The 23,929-nt window shown below is 34.7% G+C and overlaps 1 protein-coding gene across 1 annotated transcript in view; it reads left to right on the plus strand.

Annotated features, from left to right (window-relative positions):
• Positions 1–23,929, plus strand: part of CEP89 (centrosomal protein 89) — a 153,147-nt gene that overhangs the window by 53,946 nt on the left and 75,272 nt on the right. Inside the window, exons 10-12 of the mRNA XM_051979745.1 lie at positions 15,985–16,035; positions 16,233–16,316; positions 23,017–23,120. Of these exons, the coding sequence (XP_051835705.1) occupies positions 15,985–16,035; positions 16,233–16,316; positions 23,017–23,120 (239 nt within the window). The remainder of the gene's footprint in view (positions 1–15,984; positions 16,036–16,232; positions 16,317–23,016; positions 23,121–23,929) is intronic.

Genomic DNA, 23,929 nt, shown 5'->3' on the forward strand with positions numbered 1-23,929 from the left:
GTCAAGGGCTGTGAAATTCCCAAGAAATATCTAGGCTCACATGAGACATTAGCATATGTTAGCAGTGAAACGCATTCCCTGATCCCAGTCCCAGAGGTCTCCCTTTTGTCAGAGCACAGCGTTGGGCTGCCTTATTTGTCCTTCAACAGACAAGGTAACCATTCGCCAGCTGCCAAGCTAGGGCACACAGATCTGGTGACATAAACTGGGTCAGGACTGCATCACACAGATTTTGGACATCCCAGTGGCTATCTTGATGCAAGTATTGCAAGACCTGCCTCATACCTGGTTTGGTCAGTACCTCTTGACCATTTGGGAGGAACTATTGTTCTCACTTGTCTTCCTGGGCTCCAAGATTCTGAGCTTTCAGTTTTTCCTCTGGAGTATAGAATGGAGAAAACAGACTCAGAGGTAAACTAACATTTGTTGGTCCTGCTCAGGTTCTCCTTCTCCCGCTTTTCCTCATAGGCAAGGCAATTGCCTCTGTCTCAAAAGAATCCCCTGGCTGGTGTCCCCTCACACATATAATAGCTACAGATTCTGGCAACAATAAATTATGTAGAACCTGTGACAGCAGAGTGGCATGTGTTAATTCTTTTCCTTTACCATTCACTATTCCTCGTTCTTCCCATATTTTCCCAAAAACATGTACCACTCTCCAAGCATATTTAGAGTCAATATATACATTTTCATCCTTCCCACTTAATAACTTTGGCTCCTGATTTAGAGTATACAATTCACAGGTCTGAGCAGACCAGGCTTTTAAAAACTCCCTGACTGAACAAGGGAGTTTCTGTTCCCATCTATGATGGCATATCCATTCAGTCTTTTCCCATCTATCACCTGTGCAAACCATCTACAAACCAATTAGCTCCCCAGGAATTGGGGATTCTTGCAAGTCTTCCCTTACTTTGGTTTGGTAGTCTTATCAATTCTAGACAACAATGCCCTGACTGATGAACCTCACCCCCATCCCTCCAACCCCTTTGAACAGTTAGGAAATCAGCTGGTTGAGATTATGATCCTGGGTTAGCACCGAATTATCTTTTTCCAATAATATGGCTTCATATTTGAGAATTCTGAAGTCAGTTAACCCATCTGCCTGCTTTTTGATTTAGAATTATTCTTAGCTGATGTGGAACACTGACAATTAGACTCCCCTCAAAGGTGATTTTCCTGCTTTTCTCCACCAGGAGAACAGTAGACACAATAGTCTGAATACAAATAGGCCCCCTTTGAGCCACAGGATCTAGTATTTTTGACAAGAAGACTACTGGGTATCTCTGCTCTCCTCTTATTATTGCTAAGACTCCCAACCCCACTCCTTTATGTTTACAAATAGGTGAAAGGGTTTCTTCAGGGAGGGCAGTGCTAGCACAGGAGCTGAAACTCCACTCTCTTTGAGTTCTTCAAAATGATGTTCATACTCAGTATCCCATTGTATTTGATCTGATTTCTCTTCAAGCAAGTGACTGTAAAGAGATTTAGTTAAAGTAGCATATGAATTAATCTAATTTCTATAATGTCCTATTAGACCTAAGAAGTTTTTTAGTTCTCTCTTAGTCTTGGGTTGAGGTGTTTGCAATATCCCTTCTGCTTGAAGAAGGGTGCAGTTTCTTTTCCCTTCTCTAATAATATGACCCAGATACTTTACTTCTCTTTCCACAAATTATAGTTTTCTTTAGATACCCTTAGTTTCTGTGATCCCAGGAGGATCACAGGCTGACCTCCTGTGGCCTGGCTGACCATTCCCTCTTTTTCCCAATTATTAACAAGTCATCTACATATTAAAATACTCTTATCCCTGGGTTGGGGTCAAAGTCCTCCAAGAGTTTTTCCAGGACTTGTCCAAACAAGTGAGGAGACTCTATGTACCCCTGTGGTAAGACATACCACCTATATTGCTGTTTCCTTTCAAAATGGCATCTTCCCAATCAAAGGCAAATAAATCCCAGCAGTCTGGGTTAAACAGAAAGCTCCAAAAGGCATCCTTTAGGTTTGTCACACTAAACCAAGCACTGTCTTCTGGAATCCTTCCCAAAATAGTGTGGGGATCGAGAATTACTAGAGGAATCTTGCACCATCCTGTATTTCCCATCATTCTTTTTTTCTTTCTTATTCTTTCTTAAGGGAGCGTTGGGGTGTTGAATGGGGAAATGCAGGGTTCCAGCAATCCTATCATAAGAAGTCTCTTTATTATGGGCTTTAATCCTTTTCTTCCCTCAAGAGAGGATACTGTTTTACCTCTTTATAGCCTTTGGGTTCTGATAGGGAAATATCTAATTTCCCAGGGTTAGAGGAGCTGGCCCAGACTTGAGGATCAATTTGATTTTTTTGGGGGCTCTTTCATCAGACTCAATCTGATGGGAACTAACAGAAGTCCCTTAGGTATCAAACTTCGAGACAACTTAGTTATTAGATTTCTTCCCAATAGATTAATTCCTGCTTCTGGAACAAGGAGTAACTGTCCTAATACTTGAGTATCTTGATACTTTATTTCTGTGATTTTTGTGAGGGGGAACTGAAAATTTCTCCCTTTTTACTCCAGATATAATTAATGTTTTCTAAAATAATCCCACCCCTTGAGGTAGGTGTGTGATTAATGCCTGGGCTGCTCCTGAATCTATCAGGAATTCCAATTCATTGCTTTTGGATCCTACTTCTATATTTATCAAGGGCTCTGGGGTGCATTAACAAACTCTTTGGACTTAAGAGCACCTGTCTTAGTGGATACGGGTGCCCCAAGTGTAGATGGATCAGAGATCAGGAAATTCACTAGGTCTTTTTAAAGTTGCTCCACTTCCCTCCTCAGATGTCTGATCTGAAGGGAGTTGATAAGTCCTCCAAAGGATTGCTAGAGCTGGAAGTGGTTGTGGGGAGCAATAGGGTCAGGCTTGATCTGAGGAGGAGGAGGAGGATATGGGGGAGGGACACAGAGAGAAAGTCCCATAGGTGTGGTGGGACAGTGTGGTGGGACAGACTCTTGTTCTGCCTTCCCCTTCCCATCCTTCTTTATTTGTGAAGGAAAGAGATGAGCCTCAGATAACTCAGATAACAGATGTATGCATAAATTATTTCCTCTGAGTTTAGAGGATCTTTCCCATTCCCATATACAAGTTTAGCTTCTGACACATCCAATCCATATTTTGGTCACATCATCCCTCCTCCAATGTCTGTCTCACCCAGACAAGACAGTAATATTCTATCATTTTCTTTCTATCTTTCCCCTTACAATTTGGTATTTCATTCCAATTTTGTAGCTGGCCAGCTAGTGTACCATTTAGTGGTATTTTCAATTTTTGCTCTGAAGATTAGGGTTTCGACCACTCCTTTTCCATTGTACTGAAGGCTTCCCTTCTGAGAGCAGCTCTGATCTAAATTGTGATCCTGTAAAATGCAGAACCAACTTCTCAACTGGGTTCAAAAAGCCTATCAGTCACCCAGAGTGCCCTTTCTCTGTGCTGTTTATCAGGACTTCCTTCTAGCTGACTAGGAGCCACCCTTTTCCTTGGATCACTAAGCCCTCAGGGTCCCCTTTTCAGCCTGAGGATAGCCCAAGGACACAGGCAGGACCTCTTACCTCTAGGTTATGTGCATAAATTGTCTCCGGGTTCTCTCCCAGACTGATTGGACTTCTTTGGAGGCTTTTCACTTTATGCTTTACCGAGTTCCTCCTTTTGGGGTCAATACTTCACGGAGAGAAAGGCTAGAAGTTCAATTTCAAGGATTATTGGAGAAAATCCTCTCAACAGAAACTTTTATGAGGTATCTCTAGGTATAACAGAAAATTTTAATTCACTTCTTGCAAAAAGAGGGCCAATGTACTATATGAGCAGTTCAGGACAGAGTGATGCATGTTGAGGGCAGAAGAATACCTAGATAGCACCAAGATGGAAGTACACCCTCCCCCTTCCTGTTGGTTTTTAAATTCACTGAATGAACTGGAAAAGAAGCAGCTATTGATTAATGAATGGTCAGTGATGCTGTCTGCTTCCTGCAGGTCACGTGACTCCCTGAAGCTCTACATTCCCTGCCCTACAGAGCACTGAGAACAGAGTTCACCTGACTTAGGCCTAAAGTCTGATCCATCTCATAGTCTTTTTGAGAAATATTGACTTATTTCCTTCACTGATAAAACAAGTTGATTATTTATTATTGAAAGTTTTTTAATATTGGCATAACCAAATGAAAGTTACTCCATTTATCCATTTATCTATATCTATTATTCTTTTCCATAGAGATTGCTTTATAATTTTAGTTATATAGTTCCTGTGCCCATTTTTTTATTTTTTTATTTTTTGCTGAGGCAGTTGAGGTTAATTGATTTGCCTAGGGTCACATAGCTAGGAAGTGTTAAGTGTCTGAGGCTGCATTTGAACTCAGGTCTTCCTGACTTCAGGTTTGGTGCTCTATCCACTGCACCACCTAGTTGTCCCCTCACCTAGCTACACCTCCCCTTGCCTCCATACCCATCTTTTTATACAGATTCCCAGGTATTTTATGCATTCTTTAATCATTTTACGTGGAATTTCTAATTTTTCCTTCCTACTGGGCTTTTTTTTTTTTTTTTTTTTTTTAATAATATAGCAATTTCCTCCCCCTCAAAACTATTTCACTGTGTGTGGGACTGGATGCTAGACCCCTCTTCCCCAAATTGACTATTTGGAGATATCTCCAGATACAAAGAGAAAATTTTGATTCAGTTCTTTCAAGAAGTGGGCCAACATACTGTCTGGGTGATCCAGAATAGAGTAGCTCATGGTGGAAACAGAGAGTGGATTAAATAGCAGAAAAGACTCAAGTACACTCCCTCTTCTTGTTGATTTTTAAATTCATTGGATGGCCTAAAAAGAAAGTAACCATAGACCAAGGATCAGTAACACTGTCTACTTTCTGTGGGTCATGTGACTGCCTGAAGCTTACACCTAGGATTTGACCTTTTCTGCCCTTCAGACCTCTGAAAATAGGGATCATGTGACTTCGTGAAATTTAGGCCTAGGGTCTGACCTACTCCATCCCATAGACTGTTTAAGAAATCTTCACCTGGTCCCATTAAACTGCTTAGTAACAACAACCATGATACTAATGGCCAAAGTTTTTTTGTAGGGTTTATTTTTGGCCTGCAATTTTACTGAGATTGTTCATCTTTAATGATTTTTGTTGTTGTTGTTGACCTTCTAGGGTTTTTAAAATTATATTATTTGCAAAAAATGATAGTTTCATTGTCTTTGTCCTGTGCATGTTTCTTCAGTTTCTTTTTCTTATTTATTGCTGTAGCTACTAGCATTTCTAGTACAATATTGAATAATTAAGCTGATAATAGATATCCTTGCTTCACCCTTAATCTGATTTAAAAGACTTATAGTTTATCTCTTTTCTACAAAATGGCTGCTTTTGATTTTAGATAATACACATCATTTTAGATAAGACACATCAGATAATACACATCATTTTAAAGAAATTTTCATTTATCTATGCTTTCCCCTCCCCTCTCCCCCAGAAAGCAAGTAATCCAATGTATGTTAAACATGTATAATTTTTCTATACATATTTCCATTTTTACCATGCTGCACAAGAAAAATCAGATCCAAAAGGGGAAAAAAAAAGAGAGAGAGAAAACAAAAAAACAAGAAAAAGAAAAGGTGAAAATACTATGTTGTGATCCACTCTCAGTCCCTAAAGACCTCTCTCTGAATGTAGATGGCTCTATCACAGGTCTATTGGAATTGGCCTGAATCATTTCATTGTTGAAAAGAGCCACATTCATCAAAATTGATCATTGAATAAACTTGTTGCTGTCTTACTTTCTTTTATTGTGTTTTGAGATAAAAATTTTCCCCTTAATATTGGTATGTTGTTTCATTGTTGTCATCATGTTTAATAAAGTTATTTATCCATTTCTCTTTTCTTCTTTGATTCATTAGTTTTTTTTTTAAGTTTGTTTTTTAGTGCCCAATAAACTTAAAATTTTTTGCTTTAAAGGTTTTTTAATCTAATAAATTTTTATTGCATTTTTTTGTCAGAAAAAAATTGCATTTAGTATTTTTGCTTTTTAGCCTTTGTGAGATTTCTGTGCATATTTTTGTGAAAGTGCCATGTATAGTACTTTCTTTTCCTATTCAGTTTCCCCTTGGCCTATCATATTTAATTTTTCTATGCCATTTGGTGCATATATGTTTAGAATTACCATTAATTATCTATGCAAAAGGTAGTTTCCCTGATTATCTCTTTTAATTGAGTTTGTTTTGCTTTTATTGTGAGTTCATGATTGCTTTCTCTATCCCCCCCCCCCTTTTTTTTTTTTACTTCAGTTGAAGCTATATAGATTTGGCTTCAGCCTCTTATTTTAATTGTATCTGTTTCAAGAATCTTTCTTATGAATAACACATTGTCGTATTCTCGTTTCCAATTCATTCTTTTATGTCTTCTTTTTGTACGTTCATCTACTCACATTTGTAGTTATGATTGCTAATTATGGATTTCCTTCCATCTTATTTCTTTGTATACTTTTTCCTTCTCTTTTTTTTTTCTCTGTCTCCTCTTTAAGAATATGTTTTTATTTGTGTGGGACTTTGCTGGGCCCAGATTTCTGTCTTGGGTATTCATTATGGGGGGAGGAGAGGCTGCAGTAATCTTATCCCTTTAACTTAATGGCTTTGAGAGGCATGCATAAAATATCTTTTGCCCTTTATGATCCCTTCTTCCTCCTTTTTTTCCCCCTACAAGATAGGAAAAATCAGCATCTGCTATTCCTCAAGGAGTTTATCAGGAAAGGACAAGATGGCAGCTTAGACAGAAGTACTATGGAGAGGATCCATAGAACTGACTGAATGACCATCCTAGAATACAACTTTTAGTATTAAAGTTAGCTGATATCAATTCTTGGGATTATCCCCTTGTTCAAGAGGTCCTGTTTTCTTGTTGATTCAGTTATAATTACTCTATATTTGGTATATAATTGTTTTCTTTGAAGTTTTGTATTAAAGAATTTTGTAGTAAGCAAATATTTTGCCATTTTTCTCATGTCTAGCTGAAAATTTCTTAAACCATGAACCTCAATGCAGGAATACAAAAAAATTTTACATCGAAGCAAAATAGAAATTTTCAACTACCTGATTATTAATGAAATGTTTCTAAGTTCCCTTGTTAAACTATATATGAAATACTTTCATTTTTTAGTTATGGAGCAGATAAGAAATTTTTTTTTCTAAAACTCAATGTGAAATTGATGAGGTGCAAATGAGAAAGGGATCCCCTAACAGCAATGGGATCCCCTTGGTTGGTGGCAGGCTTTGTAAAAGAATTCGCAACCCCTACTAAATATAGGCATGAGGTTTGTGGCAGAGAGTGGGATTTAATTATACTAAGAAACCAGCTGCTAGGAAGACAGACTTAGTGGGCAAGGAATATAGCAAAGGTGGGTTTCACTGAGAAGAAAATATCTTCAGCAGTGGGCAACATCCTGTTAGGACATCTGTGACAATTCAGAGTTCAGAGTCACCTTTTATTTAGCCTGCTGAGGCTTTTTCTGCATTTTCCCAGGCCCTGAGCTGGGTGCAACTGCTCTCAGGAACTAATCTCCAATTCAATAGAGAGTAGTGATTATGCTCCTGGCCAAGATCTCCAATTGAATGAGAGCGCTTAACTTGGAAAGGGTGTTGTTTGGGAAAGTGCTTTTCCTAGGGGAGAGTTTGAGACCTTGAATCACTCTTTCTCCACAGATTAAAGGGGACCCAGTTTCAGGGCCCCCCAAAGGCTAAAGGGAGACACAATTTACATCAAAATTAATAGAAATATTTACTTTGATTATAATTTCTATAGTAAAGAAGCCAGAGATTTTTATAAAGGTTCATATTCAGAGTGAAGTCTATAGTTTCAATAATAAACTCATTATTATAGATTTAAAATAAAATGACCTAAGTTTACAGTATAATCATCAGCACTAGAATTCCATTAAGTAAGGGAATATTAACATCCCTTTGTTTTGGAAAAGTTCTTGAATTAATAAAGATTTGATCTTTACCATTTTAACTGATGCATCTAATGGCAAAAAACACACACAAAATAACCCCCCCAAAAACCCACCCCCAAACCACAAACTAAGAAGTCTGCTTTACATCTGAATTTTCTCACCTAATAATTTTTCTGGGAAATAAATCTCAGGGCCTTGCTCTTTTGAGATTATGATGCCTGCATTTTCAAATGTGCTTCAACCTAATATTTTTCCCTTGTATTCATACAGAAGGCTTGATTAGAAAGTATTTTGTTTTCCTATTTCAACACAGAATAGCATAGTGTTTTTCTTGTGACTGAACTTTGAATGTTTGTGGTCAGAAGTTGAAAACAATACAGTATTGTGGCAGCTGCTGGTAAATAGACATTTTTATGCTTTGTACTTGATTTCTTATTTTATTCACTATCAGATTCCTCTTTGAAATAAATCAATCAAACAAACAAATCTCCATCTTAATAAATTGGAGCTTGCCCTAACCATTGTAAGTTTTTGACATTGTTTCTATTGGTAAAGTAATGTTTGTTTTTTCTACAGGCATCTATTTCATATGAAAGTCTATTGTTGAATCTAAAAATTAATCATAAAGTAATTAAATGTGTCAATAATGAATGCAGTAGGCTCTTTTATTGGTATGTTTAATTGGAAACAATCAAGGGAGTTTAGGGGTAATGATGAGAAAACAGGGCAGACAGCTGACACTAGACTCCACCTTCCCCATTATCCCTCCATTCATTGGATGCAGGGCTAATATCTCCAAATTAGGGTCTGCCTCAAGGAGACTGTCTTTGACTCTTTTTCTTATCTGTGTCCCCAGGGCTTAGTATAGTGCCTGGTATTTACCAGGCACTTAATAAATATTTATTGAATTTTTAAAATGTGGTATATGAATGTAATAAAATATATAAATATAAAATATTACTGCTACAATAAATAATATGTATATTATAAATTCATAGAAACAGAAGATTTGCAGAATAAAATAAGCAAATTTCCCCTAAAAATATATAAACATCTGCAACAGTGGAAAGGAAAATAAAAGGAAATCAAAATCTAAGTAATTGAAAAACCTGAGAAGATCCTGGAGAACAGATATCATGAAACATGCCTTCTCCTTCATGGTAGAGAAGTGGAGGGACTATTAGGATAAAATGTTGTATCTTTTGTTCCATCTGGTCACTATATTAGATATTTAAAAATACTTTTAAAAATTTGTTATCACAAAGAAGGAGTGGAGACATAGAGGGTGAGTTCCTCTTACCCAGAAATTACTACTAATATCAAGATAAAGTCTGTTTTTTTTCTTTCTTTTTTTTTTCCCCCCTTCCTAAGGTAGTTGGATTTATGTGACTTGCCCAAGGTCACATAACTATTAAGAGTCAAATATCTGAGGCTGGGTTTGAATTCAAGTTCTGTTGCATCCTGCTTTCTGAGTCCCCAAGTTGAGTTGACAACATGTTCTTTGCTTTCTAGAGCCTCTATGCCAGGGTGGTTAGTGGAGGAGTGATGAGATGAGACTCCTGAGGATGGTTAAAATATGGAATCCATTTATTCCAAGTTCTTTCCTCTTTATATACCTTCATACCCTTATATAATCAAAGCAACACTGCCACATACTGGTATATACTGGGCATGTGGGACCACATAAACATTTTGCCGTTGTACATAGTTTGCCACCTGGTATCACTATTTCAATCACAATAGGTTGTCACTGCCCCTGACTTCTCAGGAAAGCTGAGAACCCTTTGGGGAGAGGGGAGCCAAACCAGACATTGTTAGCAGGTTCCCTCTGGGCTGAAGGGTTCTATACCTTACCCAGAGTTCCTCCACTATGTGTGGCCCTCTACACAAGTCCTCCTGACTCCAGGGCTGCTACTATATTCACTGCACATCCTAGCTACTTGGAAAAGTCAATTTTCAAAGAAATATTTATGTATGAAAACAGTATAGATTTTATATAATGGCATTTAGCACATTATAGACTAAATGTAATATTAAAAGATTTGATATTTTGACATTACTATTTGAGAAATGGATTAATATTGATTGATGTTTGATAAATAGCTATTTATAAAAATCTAAAAAGGCAAAATGTAATAACATGGAGAAACTGGTGGACTCCTAAAATATGTGGAATCAAATGAGAAATTGAATTACTCTGCTAGCTACAAAAATAACTGAAGTGACAGACTAATCAGCAAACAAAAAAAATTAATTCATCTGGGAGAAGGCTTGATATTAGAGTCAATATGCTTTGATGTATATAGTGCTGGACTTTGATTTGAAAGACTTAGATTTAAATCCCTTTGAACATTTAGTAGTGAATTTCAGTTTTCTTGTTAGTAAAATGAGGATAATAATAATGCTTATACTCATCATAGAGCTCCTTGGGGAAAGGGATCTTATTTTTGCTTTTCTTTGTATTCTTAATGCCTAGAACAATACCTGGACTTAACATGCATATTGACAGACTATGCAAACTTCAAAGTTTTATATTAATGTGACTTATCAAGAATCTTATCACTGCAAGCATTTTTACCTGGGAAATCAGAAAACTTATGAATAAGGCTCACTTTATTATTTTGTTGATTGTCTAATTTTAAGAAAGTGATGGAGATAATGTTAATTATATATTCAACTTAAAAGTATAATGAATTTTTTTTTGGGGGGGGAGCAGAAGACTGTTAGAATAGTCATTGCTTAATGTGAATGATAACATTTTGAGTAAAGCTGATTGATTTGGAGTACAGATATAGCAAGATAATTTTTAAAAAATTTTAAATTTTCTCCAATTACATGTAAAAACAGTATTTAATATTTATCTTTTAAAATTTGAGTTCCAGATTCTTTCCCTCCCTTGTTTCCCTCTTCTCTTTTTGAGAAGGCAAGTAATTTGAATATAAATTATAGATGTTTAGTCAATTAGCAAGATAATTTAAGTCATTGTCTGAAAAATATGGATAGTCATAGAGTATCATATTATAGAAAATCATATAAATGCCAAATTAATTTACTCAAACATATTGTCATCGAATTCCTGACTATGCTAATGGTGATTTTATAAGTTGGCAACAAGAAAAAAATCTGTCATTTAAGTAAATACCATTTTGAATAGCACAAAATTCAAGACATTTCATAAAGAAATTAAAATAAGATATATCAGAAATTAAGGGAAATTGGGCTTCTTCCCCAAGATCCAACTAAATAATATCTCAAAGCAGAAAATACACTTCAGAATTTCGCTTCTATTAGAGAAAGTAAATCTTGGTAGGTCCTTTGATAATCATCAACCCAGGAAACAGGTGTAGCTATCTCTTTTGATTTGCAGATCACCTATGAACTTCAACAAAATTAAGATAAACTTTAAAACCAAATTCTAGATGCATAGTTAAGAATTCAGTATAAATTCAACAATAAAGCAGTGGTCCTCAAACTCTTTTTCTCAGTATCTTTACAGTATTAACAAATATTGAGAATATGTCCAAAGAGTTTTTGTTTATATGGGTTACATAATAGATATTTATCATAAATTTAAAAAACTAATTTTAAATTTGTAGACCCTCTGAAAGGATTTCAGAGACCCTCCAGGATTCATTGCATCACACTTTGAGAACCACTGCAATAAAGGATGCATGATGTTTGTTGATCATTTGTTGATGTTTATTGAATTGTTTCTAGATATTAAGGTACAATTTGGGAAGTCAGGATTTTCGAAGTGTTGATGTGATTTGAAAATGCTTACTTTAGAATTGTGATTTAGAGAATATCAGCACAACAGTAAAGAAGTCTTGATTGGTATCTCGTAGTCATAAATGAGTTTGAAGTTAGAAAGAAAATAAAAGTGTCAGTAGGCATTATGGCAACTGGTGTTAAAATATCTCAAAATGTGGAGGCCCTGATAGACCTTCCATAAATTTTCTCTCACATGTTTTTTGCTCCCACTAAGGAATTTCTTGGCTGGTCCTGACTCAGCTTCTTTTTTAAATTTCCCATCATCCCATTTAAATTACCCTGGGGATTGAAACTTCAAAAAAGCTCCAAAAACATTAATCATGTCAATAAATGTTACTTATATACCAGATAATGCACCAAGTCCTCAGAATAAAAGAAAGATAAAAGTGAGTCCCATCTCTCAAAGAGCTGGCATTTAAATAGGGAAGCAATATACAAACAACTATATAAAAGCAGGAAATAAACGTGATAAATTAGAAATAATAAAAACCACTAGTTTTATGAGGGGAATGGCTTCCTATAGAAAGAATAAATTTTTTCAGAAGGAAACCAGGGAAGCCAGGAAACAGATAAGGAAAGAGAGCATACCCAGAAGGGTAGGAAAGCCTGGATTTGGGAGATGGAGTATCTTGTTAAAGAACAGCAAGAAGGCCAGTGTTAATGGATCACAAGAATACCTGGGAAAGAAATGAGAAAAAGATAATAAAAAAATTAGAAAGTGAGCATGGGACCAGATATGAAGATGTTTAAAAGCCTTTCTAGTTGATCCTGGAGGTAATAGCGATTGGCTAGATATTATTGAGTTGGAGAGTGAAATTTTAAGACTTGGGCTGTAGGAAGACAAATTTGACAGCTGAGTAGAGGAGTGGTCAGAAACTGAGGCAGGGAAAGCATCCAAAAGTTATTGCGGTTGCCTAAGCATGAGCTGATGAAGACCCCTCCCTAGGGTACTGACAAATGTTAGAAGAAAGAAGCGTCCCATGAGAGAGTTGTTGAAAAGATAGAATTGACATAGTTTGGCAACAGATTGGATATTATGGAAGAAGTAAGGAATAGAGAGTTCAGGATAGTACATAGATTGTAAGCTTGAATGATTTCAAAGACTGTAATAGTAATAGGAAAGTTTTTTAAAAAAATAGGGAGAAGGCTTTGGGTGAAAGATAACTGAGTTTTGGATATGTTGAGTTTAAGATATATATAGAACATCCAGTTTGAGATGTGGAATAAATTTATTTTTTAATAATAGCTTTTTATTTTCAAAATACATGCAAAGATAGTTTTCAACATTCACCCTTGTAAAACCTTGTATTCTAAATTTTTATCCCTCCCTTCTCCCCATCCTTCTCCTCTATATAGCAGGTATTCCAATATATGTTAAATATGTGAAATTCTTCTGTATATATTTCCAAATTTATCATGCTGCACAAGAAAAATCAGATAAAAAAGGGAAAAAAAGAGAAAGAAAGAAAAAACCAAATAAACAACAAAAAAAGTGAAAATACGATGTTGTGATCCACATTCAGTCTCCATAGTTCTCTCTCTGAATGCAAATGGCTCTCTCCATCACAAGTTTATTGGAATTGGCCTGAATCTTCATTGTTGAAAAGAACCACATCCATCACAGTTGCTCATCGCATAATCTTGTTGCTATATTCAATGTTTTGTTGGTTCTACTCACTTTATTTAGTATCAGTTCATGTAAACCTCTCCAGGCCTTTCTGAAATCATCCTGCTCATCATTTCTAATAACAATAATATGAAATAAGTATTTAGAGTTGTGAGATTGGAGATTAGAAGAGAGGCTTGGGCTGGATAAGTAGCTCTATCATCAGCATAGAGATGATAATTGAATCTGTGGAAACTGATAAAATCACCAAGTGAAATAGGATAGAGGGAAAAGGGCTCAAGACTCAGCCCTGGGGAATTCCCACAGTTAGTGGGCAGACTGGAATCAAGGGTTAGCAAAGAAAACTAAGAATAGAAAACTTGGGAATCATCCCTGATTCATTGGCAAGAATGTGATAAAGCAACAGAACAAAAACAACAAAATATAAAACATGGAGAGACTAGTTCTTTGACTATGGGGATAGCAAAAAATAATAATAATGTAGTAGAGGAAGAGAGGAGCAAGTAATTGTATATCAATCTCTTATCTAGGCTATTTCCCAGAGTAGACAGCAACAGGATCACTTTTAGAAAATACTCAAACAAAATATGTATCAAATAAGGACAGTGGTTTATTTTTTCCACCACAGAAAAATATGTAAGACATAAAAAACTGATAATATATATTAACAGCTATAAATATAAAAATACAAAACAGCAATCCATTATACTTGTTAAACTCTTGGGAGGTAAACTATGGGATTTAAGATCTTTCAAATTCATCTGGGGTATGCACTGTTGAAGCATCTCAAAAAGTCCCTATCTCCTAGCCAGGTTTTTTTTTTTTTTAATTTATCAAATTTCAATATGATATTGTTGTATTCATTTTCTCTTATGAAAAATATGCTATTATAGGAATCATCTCCTGTAAAACAGCCAGCACCCAGCCTCCAGAACTCCCAGACAATCATTAAGGTAGCTGCCAGAGGTGCAGACATCACTTTCTCAATATTATCATCTACTGAATTTTGCTCAGGAAAAGAAATAGAAAAGCACAATAAGCAAATAGCCAAGAACTCAAGCTTGCCTTGGCCAGCATAGGCCTTATGCTTGTAGCTGTCTTTTCATTGGGGATGAGATGGGGTTCTGATGCGCATAGAAATCCTCGATGACTGTCCCTGTTGTTCCTAGGGAGAAAAATCACTGGATAATCTCCAAATGAGGCAGATCCCAAGAGATGGAGCATTTTCTTCCTGGTTCTTCTTATAACCCACAAATAATATGGGTCTTGAAGATTTAGCCATCAGTCATTTTTGAGATACTTCTTTGATACAGACATATGGGGACCTATAAGAAATTGCTTCCAGAATTAAATCTTTCATTGCTGAGCTAGAGCACATCAGGTTCCGTGGGAAATGCCGCTCTTTCATCTAAGTACATTGAGGGGCTCAAGAGTGCCCTAATCATCCTTCCTACCATATTTGTTTTTCCCTAATCACAAACTTCAATTTTGTCTTTGAACAAGACAAAAAATGTCTTGTATAAATATTTGATTTTTGCACAGTGTTTTTGTTCTTAAACAGTTTGCTTGGATTTGCTCTCCCTTTCCTTTTCTTAACAGATCAGGCATTTTGGTACAGTGGAAAGACTACTGACTCTGGGGTCCTAAATTCAAATTCTGCTTCTGACATTTATTACATGTATGAGTGACTGTGGAAAAGTCATAGGACCTGTTTCCTTATCTCTATAGCATAAGGGCCATATATGATCCCTGAATTGATATATGGATATTTTAATGAAACATTTAACTAGCCATAAGTAATCTGTCATTATAGGCTAGGGATAAGCTATCTTTCAAAAAGAGAGTATCAAATTAATTATTTCTGTTCTTATGGTATAAGAATGATGGGATTTGTAAGCCCCCTGAAAAAAATACAATAACACTTTTGAAAGACTAAGCCTATTGTTACAATTTAATATGAATTTGTTGTGTGATAGTTTCAGTTGTGTCTGATTGTGACCCCATTTGGGGATTTCTTGGCACAGTTACTAAAGTGATTTGACATTCCTTTCTTCAGCTCATCTTACAGATGAGGAACTGAGGCAGACAAGGTGAAGTGACTTGCCCAGAGTCACATAGCTAGTAACCGTCTGAATTGTCTGAAGCCAGATTTGAATTTGAATATTCCTGACTCCAGTCCTGATACTCTATCTACTGTATCATCCTAACTTGAATTAGTCTGAATTACTGTATTTATATTATTAATGCAGCCACAATAAGAGAGGAGTTTGAATTAGGGGAGGGTCACGATTGAAATTGTGGAGAATAGGGTACATTGGGGAAAAATAGGTTTGGAGAGGATGAGATGTGAGTATAGACTTTGGATTTAGAATAAAATGAGATAAAAAAATGTACTAATTAGGATGCGGGAAGGAGAATTTTAAAGACTTAGTTCACCCTCTTTGTAATTTTGCTTAATGTCTGTAGTTTGCTGAAAATAGTTTTCAAGTTCTTCATCTTAAATGCCATGTGGTTATTTTTTTAAATGCCTGCTAACATATTGAAAATAAAAGATTGGAATGTTCCCCAATAAAAATCCCTTTAACTTTCTCTTCAATTTTTGTTCTTTGCTTAGAATATAGAAATCAAAGGTCTTCCATTCAAGGGGTCTCCACCACCTTGGCTGGTAAGTGAAAAAATATTTAATATTTTATTTGTATTGCCTGGGTTAGACACAATCATTAAGTTGTGTAGTTATTAAATTTTAATTCTAGTTTCAAAATAGATTGAATTTTCTTTATAGCATTTTATTATTGAAAGGTAAGTAAAGATATAAAGCTGTAAATATAGTATTTACTTCCTTTAATTTTCTTTTTTCCTTAGGTGGATATAAAGTATTTGTCACCATTAATCTTAGCCTATGAAGACAGAATGAAAGAAAAGGATGATCTAAATGTCATGCTTGAGGTATGTTGTACATCTTTAAAGATGGTAGATTTTAAAATAAAAGAGCTCTGAATCTGAGATATTTTGAAGGTGGGTATCTTTTTTGGAAGGTAGTTATTTTCAAATTGTTAATAGTCTTAGGAGCCTCCAGTTTATTTTTCTCATCTCTGCTGAACAGAGGACTGGGTTGATTTCTAGTGAGTTAGAAAAGTTAACTTCAGCTGCCAAAGATAGTCTGATTTCATAGACCTCATAAATACCTCTGATAATAAAATAAACTTCCATTATCTTCTCATACTTAAAATGATACTAATTTTTGGTCCTATCATAAATATACAAATGTCCAAAGTAAGTACCAAATTAAACCTTATAAGTTATTAAAAATTTAGTATGAATGGATGTATTTATTATGAATAGAATTTTTTATGAAAGAATAACCAAAAAGCATGAGGACACATACCTGAATGGAATAAAAAGAAAGTGGTTTTCACTAGAAGAAAAAATGGTTTTGAAAGATAACTTGGAGGATATTTAAGACAAAATTTATCTACATCGTATTTTGAGTAGGTCTAGTCCTGAAGAAAGGTAGGGATTGAAGTATACTTTAGTCTTTTAGAGATAAGTTTCAGTGGATTTCTGTGCCATTCCTCTTGGGAAGACTTCCAGTCACAAAGACACACTATTACTATGAGAAACCTTAACAAAGAGCTGTGGGTAGGGCTTCTAAGGCCTTTTGAATATGTGTAAAATTTCTAAGGACTTATTTTTTTAAGGATTAAATTGATTTCTACTCTTAGAGTAGATCTTTAGAGTAAATCTTCTTAGAAGGATTCAGTGAGAAATAAATATTTGTTTCATGGAACCCAAAAGCTTATCTTGTCTGGTCTCAAACTGAACCTTACTCCATGCCATCCTTTTAAAAATAATTGTGTTTGAAGTCAGTATACTTCATACTAAGTTTTTTCTGAAGATTTGAAAGCCAAGAGTGTCTTAATTCCTTTGTGTTTATTTTTTATTGCAAAACTTTCATCCTACTTATTTTTTAAATAGTGTTTTATTTTTCCAATCACATGTAAAAATAGTTTTCAACATTGATTTTTGTAAGATTCTGAGTTCCAAAGTTTTTTCTGCCTATTACCACCCTTGTTCCCAAATTGCAAGCAATCTGATATGTTATTATAGGTATAATCATTTAAAAGATGTGTACATTTTAGTTATGTTAGGAAAGAAAAATCAGAATAAAAGGAAAAAAACTACAAGAAAACAAAACAAACAAACAAAAAAGGTGAAAATATAATGCTTTGATCTGTATTCAGTCTCTATACCCCTCTTTCTGGATGCAGATGGCATTTCCAATCCAAGTCTATTGGAACCATCTTGGATCATTGCATTGCTGAAACGAGCCAAGTCTATCTTAGTTGATCATCATACAGTCTTCCACTATGTACAATATTTTCCTGGTTCTGCTTATTTCACTAAGATTCAGTTCATGTAAGTCTTTCCAGACTTTTCTGAAATCAGCCTACTCATAATTTCTTATAGAACAATAGTATTCCATTCCATTCATATGCCATAACTTATTCAGCCTTTCTCCAACAGATGGCTACCCATTCAAGTTCCAGTTCCTTGCTGTCGCAAAAACTGTTGCTCCATTTTTACCCTTTTTTCCCTTTTACAATTTCTTTGATATATAGATCTAAGTTCTACTTTTTTTATCTGATTAAATACTTAATCCAAATAATGAAAAAACTGATTTAGATAAGTGATGTTTGTCAATTGAATCTTAGTACTCAATGAGATCAGTTTTTTCTTTTGAGAAACCATTTAATGTTTTTGGTATGTCTTTTACCATAGTGATAATATATTTAGTAATATCAAGGCACACAATGCAATTTAATTTCTGAAGATTCTTCCATAGGACAGTGGTAAATATCCAAATAATTTCAGCACATGCTGAGCTAATCATATCTGTGAATAAAGAGGCTATCATTTATCTTTGGGGTGAAATTTTTCTTGAGACTAGAGATGTCATTATTATTTATTGCTAAAAATGATAATTTAGAGGGAGGCAGAACCAAGATGGCAAAGTAAAATGGAGGAAGCAAAGCAGGCTGCTCCCCAGTAAAAATCATCAATTAGAAAATGTGGAAGGGACTGAAACAGTTTTGCTCTCTGGCTCTGGAAAATTTGTCTTCAAGGTAGGCATCATAGAAGAAGAGAAGAATCTAAGGAAGAAAGACTGAAATTACCAAAGAGCTCAGGAAGAACAAAACTGAATTTAAAAACTTTGAGCATAAGCAAATATATAATCCAATAGAGAAGATCTTAAAAGAGGGCCTTGAAATCATCAAATAAGTCCACACATTTCTGAATAAATATTGCAAGACAAATGAAATTAAATTAACATCTAAAGGTAAGGAACCCTGGAGATTCCCAACAGACTCTAGAATTATGATAAGATATTCATTCCTGAATGGTTCAAGAGATTATTAATCTAAATATTTATTAATTGTGAAGGCAGAATTTGTCTTGCACAGCAGAAATAGTTGGCAGAATATATAAATTTGAATTCATAATCTCTCCACTGAAGCCAAAGAGACAACAACTAATTGAGCTTCACAAAAGTAAAGCACAACATGGAAGAAGGGAAGCAAAAAACAATGACATTTTTTTAAAAGAACAAAAACATGGACCTCTATACCAGTGAGGCATATTGATTTTCAATACAGGATACATAAAGATAACTTAAGAATTGTAGGTCTCCCAAAAGAACACAGTAATGAAAAAAAACACCCCTCTAAAACCATAATAACCATTTTTAAAAGAAATAATAAAAGAAATCTACCTAGAATTTCTGAATACAGAAACCAATACCAATTGAAAGAAACCACAGTGTTAAGGGACAGGTCTATTCTCTGAGAGCCTCCACAGCTGTGGATCATAACATCTGAAGGTTGCAAGGCAGCCTTTGCTGACACAGGTGTCTGGGAATGAGATAAATTGAAGGCAGAGAGAAGAGGAGAAAGGTCAGAGAACGTAATGACCTCTCAGTCAGAAAGGTCAGAGAATAGCAACTACCTATCAGTCTCCTTGTATCATCCTCTCACAAGAGGAGATCCATTCTGGATTGGATCTCCAGCAGCCACCATCAGGTGGTTCCTGTGCATTCCAACAGCTCTCCCGTGTATTCCAACACATAGAGTGCCTTCAGAAAAACAAACAAACAAACAAAAAACTATGCTATAAAGTCTAAGATATATGTATTAGTTAGACTTAATAACTCCAGTGACAAACAACAAATTCTTTAAGTGACCATAGAAAACCTCCAAATATAAAGGAAAGGAAATTCATAAAACTGTCCTACTCACTTAGTATAATGCTTGATATAGAAGGCTCTTAAACTTCTCTCTGTTTCTCAATCTTTCTGATGGTCAGATCACTATGTCTGAGAGAATGATATCCATTGATAGCATCTCATATCTAGAAGATATGAGATCTGGGGGCATCTAGCATCCAAAAGAGTGCAAGGACATGGGAAATAATTTATTGGCAAACAGAAAAGAAAATAATTTTGGAATATTTTAACATATTTAACATGTATTGGACTATCTGCCTTCTAGGGAAGGGAGGGGGGGAAGGAGGGGAAAATTTGGAACAGAAGGTTTTGCAAGGGTCAATGTTGAAAAATTATGTTTGTAAATAAAAAGCTATAATAAAATAAAAAAATAATTAAAAAAAAGAAAATAATTATGGAAAGGGCATTGGTTAGAAATGTACCTAATGATCAAGGTCACAGGAAAATTTCTATGGTAGGACAATATACTGTGTCTTTCAGGTATTGATACTTCTAGGATTGAAACACAACAGAAATAAAGAAAATGAGGGCAAGATCTATAAAGCATTAACATAATAATCATTTAGAAGAAGGAAAGTAGGTTCTTTAAAAATTTTAATTTCACAAGAAACAACAGAGATTAAAGAAAGAATAAATATATTTAAGGACCATGAATCAAGCAGTAAAAGTTTGGGATAGATAGAATAATTGACAAAGAGAATGAGAGAAAATTCCTTTTTTAGAAAAAAATGCAGAGAATGAAAAAAAATGAACAAAAGAAGTCAAATGGGAATATTACATAACTTTTTAAGTGAGAAGAAAAATATAGGGGAAGAATTAGCTATATAAAAGGAAGAAAGAAGGAATTAAATAAAATTCTAATACTGATAACGAATAGGAGGTTGTGGACTTGGGTAAAGTTAAAAAAGGCTAGTGCAAATAGGGTTCTCTTAAAGTAGATGAAACAAGAATAATTTAAGAGACAAAGTTATAAGAGAACTGTTCGGTTTTGCAAATATGTATTGTATCTAGGATATACTGCAACATATTTAACATATATAGGACTGCTTGCCATCCTGGGGGGGGGGGTGAGGAGGGAGGGAGGGGAAAAAATGAAACATAAGTGATTGCAAGGGATAATGTCGTGTAAAAATTATCCTGGCATGGATTCTGTCAATACAAAGTTATTATTAAATAAAATAAAATTAAAAAAAAAAAAAGAGACAAAGTTATGTCTTTAATGAAGAACCAAAAAAAATTTTAAATCAATTCAGAAAAAAATTTAAGAGACAAATGGAGGAAAATGTAAATTTAGTTCATAACTTTAAATATGAGTTGATTAAACAACTCAATAAAACAAAAATGTGACAGATTGGAAAAATAATACAAAACAAGAAGCACGAAAAAGTAGACATTTATAGAATAAAGAGGCTAAAACTAAAGATGTTAAGCATCAAATGAATCAAAAAACAACAGGACTTGTAATTATACTATTAGACAAAGACAAAGCAAAATTTCTCAATATAAAGCAAAGGAAATTCATAAAACTGTCTTCAGAGATAAGTTATAATATGCTGAAAAGAACCATAGACAACAAACCAATTTCATTATTAAATATATTTATTCTTGCCTTAGCATTTAAATTCATCAAGGAAAATGAATCAAGCCCACAAAACTTTAGGGGGGAATTTAAATCCTTAAAAATATACATTTTATGAAAATAGAAAAAGATGACTAATGAACTGAATATGCATTCTAAAAAAATTTAAAAAACAACAAATGATCCCAAAGTAGGCACATAGAAGGAGATATTGAAAATTATAGAAGTAGATAAATTAAATTCAAGAGACTATATATAAAAACAAATCTAGTTACTTGAAAAAGAGAAACAAAATTGCTTAAATCTCAAGGAGAGTATTATAGTAGTTCAAGAAGTGATAAGGATTAATAAGTGAAAAGGAAGAGAAAGATTTGAGAAATAGTATATGAACAAAAATGGTAAGACTTAGTAGTTGATTGAATGTATGGAATGAAAAGAAAAGAAACATCTACAAAAATGCCTAAATTTTGAACCTGTATGATTGGAAGAATTGTGGTGAAGTTAGCAGAAAAGGATAAGTTCAGAAGAGAGATGGGTGTGAAGGGAAAGATAGTATAACCCCTACCCAGCCATGCCTCCTTTTTCTATGGTACTTCCTTTTCTCAATGAAAACAAAAACTATTTGATGAGGGAGAGAGCTTGCTCTGGGAACAAAGGTCCAAAGAGCAGAGTTTGAAGGTGCTTCCTACCCTGCCACTTTCAGGGTGAGAGAACAAGCAGACATTAGGGGTACTATACCTAAAAGATGCTAAGTGGTCCACAGTGCTGGGCCTAGAGTCAAGAAAATCTGAGTTGAAATGTAGACTAAGATACTTTCTAGTGGTATGTCTCTGTGCAAGTCACTTATGTTTGCTTCAGTTTCCTTACCTGTAAAATGGGAATCAAGATAGCACCCATTTCCTAGATTGTGAGGATCAAATGAGATAATTTTGTAAAGTGCTTAGCATAGTTTCTGGCATATAGTAGGTGGCATAGAAATGTTGGCCATGCTATTGCTACTGCTTGTGTGGAGTAGGGAGCCATTAAAATATTTCCTGCTACAGCTTATGCTGATATCTGGGTCAAATTTAGGTTTAGCTACTTTGAAGGGCCCATCTCCTGTGCAGTCCTAGAAGGCTAAGAGAAGGTAGGATGCAGGGATTTAAGGAGGTGCTATAGCTAGCTCTTTTGTTTTTTTTGGATTTGATAGAGTTTTTTTTGACAAATACAAAGTTGTAAATTGTTGATGTTCAGTTGGTTCAGTCTTGCCCAATTCATTTATGACCCCTTTTGACTTTTTCATGGCAATGATACTAGAATAGCTTGCCATTTCCTTCTCCATTTCATTTTTTTTATTATAGCTTTTTATTTATAAGATATATGCATGGGTAATTTTTCAGCATTGACCCTTGCAAAACCTTTTGTTGCAACTTTTTCCCTCCTTCCCCCAACCCCTTCCCCCAGATGGCAGGTTGACCAATACATGTTAAATATGTTAAAGTATAAGTTAAATATAATATATGTATACATGTCCATACAGTTATTTTGCTGTACAAAAAGAATCGGACTTTGAAATAGTATACAATTAGCTTATGAAGGAAATTAAAAATGCAAGTGCACAAAAATAGAGGGATTGGGAATTCTATGTAGTGGTCCTTGTATTATGAATGCTATACAGGTTTCATGAGTGCCAGTCAACACAGCCAGGATTTAATTGATTTTACTCAAAGTCACAATTTTAGGGTAAAGGCAATAATTATGTTTATATTTCAGATTTTGTAAGTAAATTTACATTAATTTTATTTCAGGAAGAAATGAAAATGTTTAAGAAACGAATAGAAGAGGTGATAAAAGAAAATGAAACACTTCACCAAGAGCTGAATAAAAGTAGTCCTCTCACCAGTAAGGAATGGCAAGTAGAATTACTTTTTTTAGTATCTTGGTAATTCTTTTTTAAATGATTTTTATTGATATTTTCTCTTTTTTCCATGACTATGAAATTCTTCCACTAGAGCCATTCCATACAGTAAATAATATTTTTTTAGGAAGGGGAAAAACACAACTGATTGGTACATTGAAAAAGTCCAAAAAGATTTGCAGTGGCTATCACCAGTGGACCTCCCTTCTCTACAAAGGAGTAGGTTGGGGATGTCTTCCTATATCTCTTTCATTCAAATTCCACTTGATCTTTATAATTTTATTATATTTACTTTTGCTTTTTTTGCTTTTTTTTCTGTTTTCATTGTATGTAGTTACTCTGTATGTTATTTTCTTAGCTCTATTTCACTTTTCATTGATTCATATAAATCTCTAATTCTCTGCATTCATATGCACATCATTTTTTACAGTAGCACAATAATATTGATCATATTTATGAACTACTTTTTTTTTAGCCATTTCCCAATTGTTGGGCACTTACCTTGTTTCTAATTCTTTGCTGCTATAAATATTTTGGAGTATCAGCAATGGAGTCTTTTGTTCAAAGAACATGGGAAGTTTAGTCATTTTATTTGGATAGTTCCACATTGCTTTAAAAAATGATTGTATGCCTTTGATCCAGCAGTGTTTCTACTGGGCTTATACCCCAAAGAGATACTAAAGAAGGGAAAGGGACCTGTATGTACCAAAATGTTTGTGGTATCCCTGTTTGTAGTGGCTAGAAACTGGAAAATGAATGGATGCCCATCAATTGGAGAATGGTTGGATAAATTGTGGTATATG

The sequence above is a fragment of the Antechinus flavipes genome, chromosome 2 (genome assembly GCF_016432865.1).
Source record: "Antechinus flavipes isolate AdamAnt ecotype Samford, QLD, Australia chromosome 2, AdamAnt_v2, whole genome shotgun sequence".
Taxonomy (NCBI): Eukaryota; Metazoa; Chordata; class Mammalia; order Dasyuromorphia; family Dasyuridae; genus Antechinus; species Antechinus flavipes.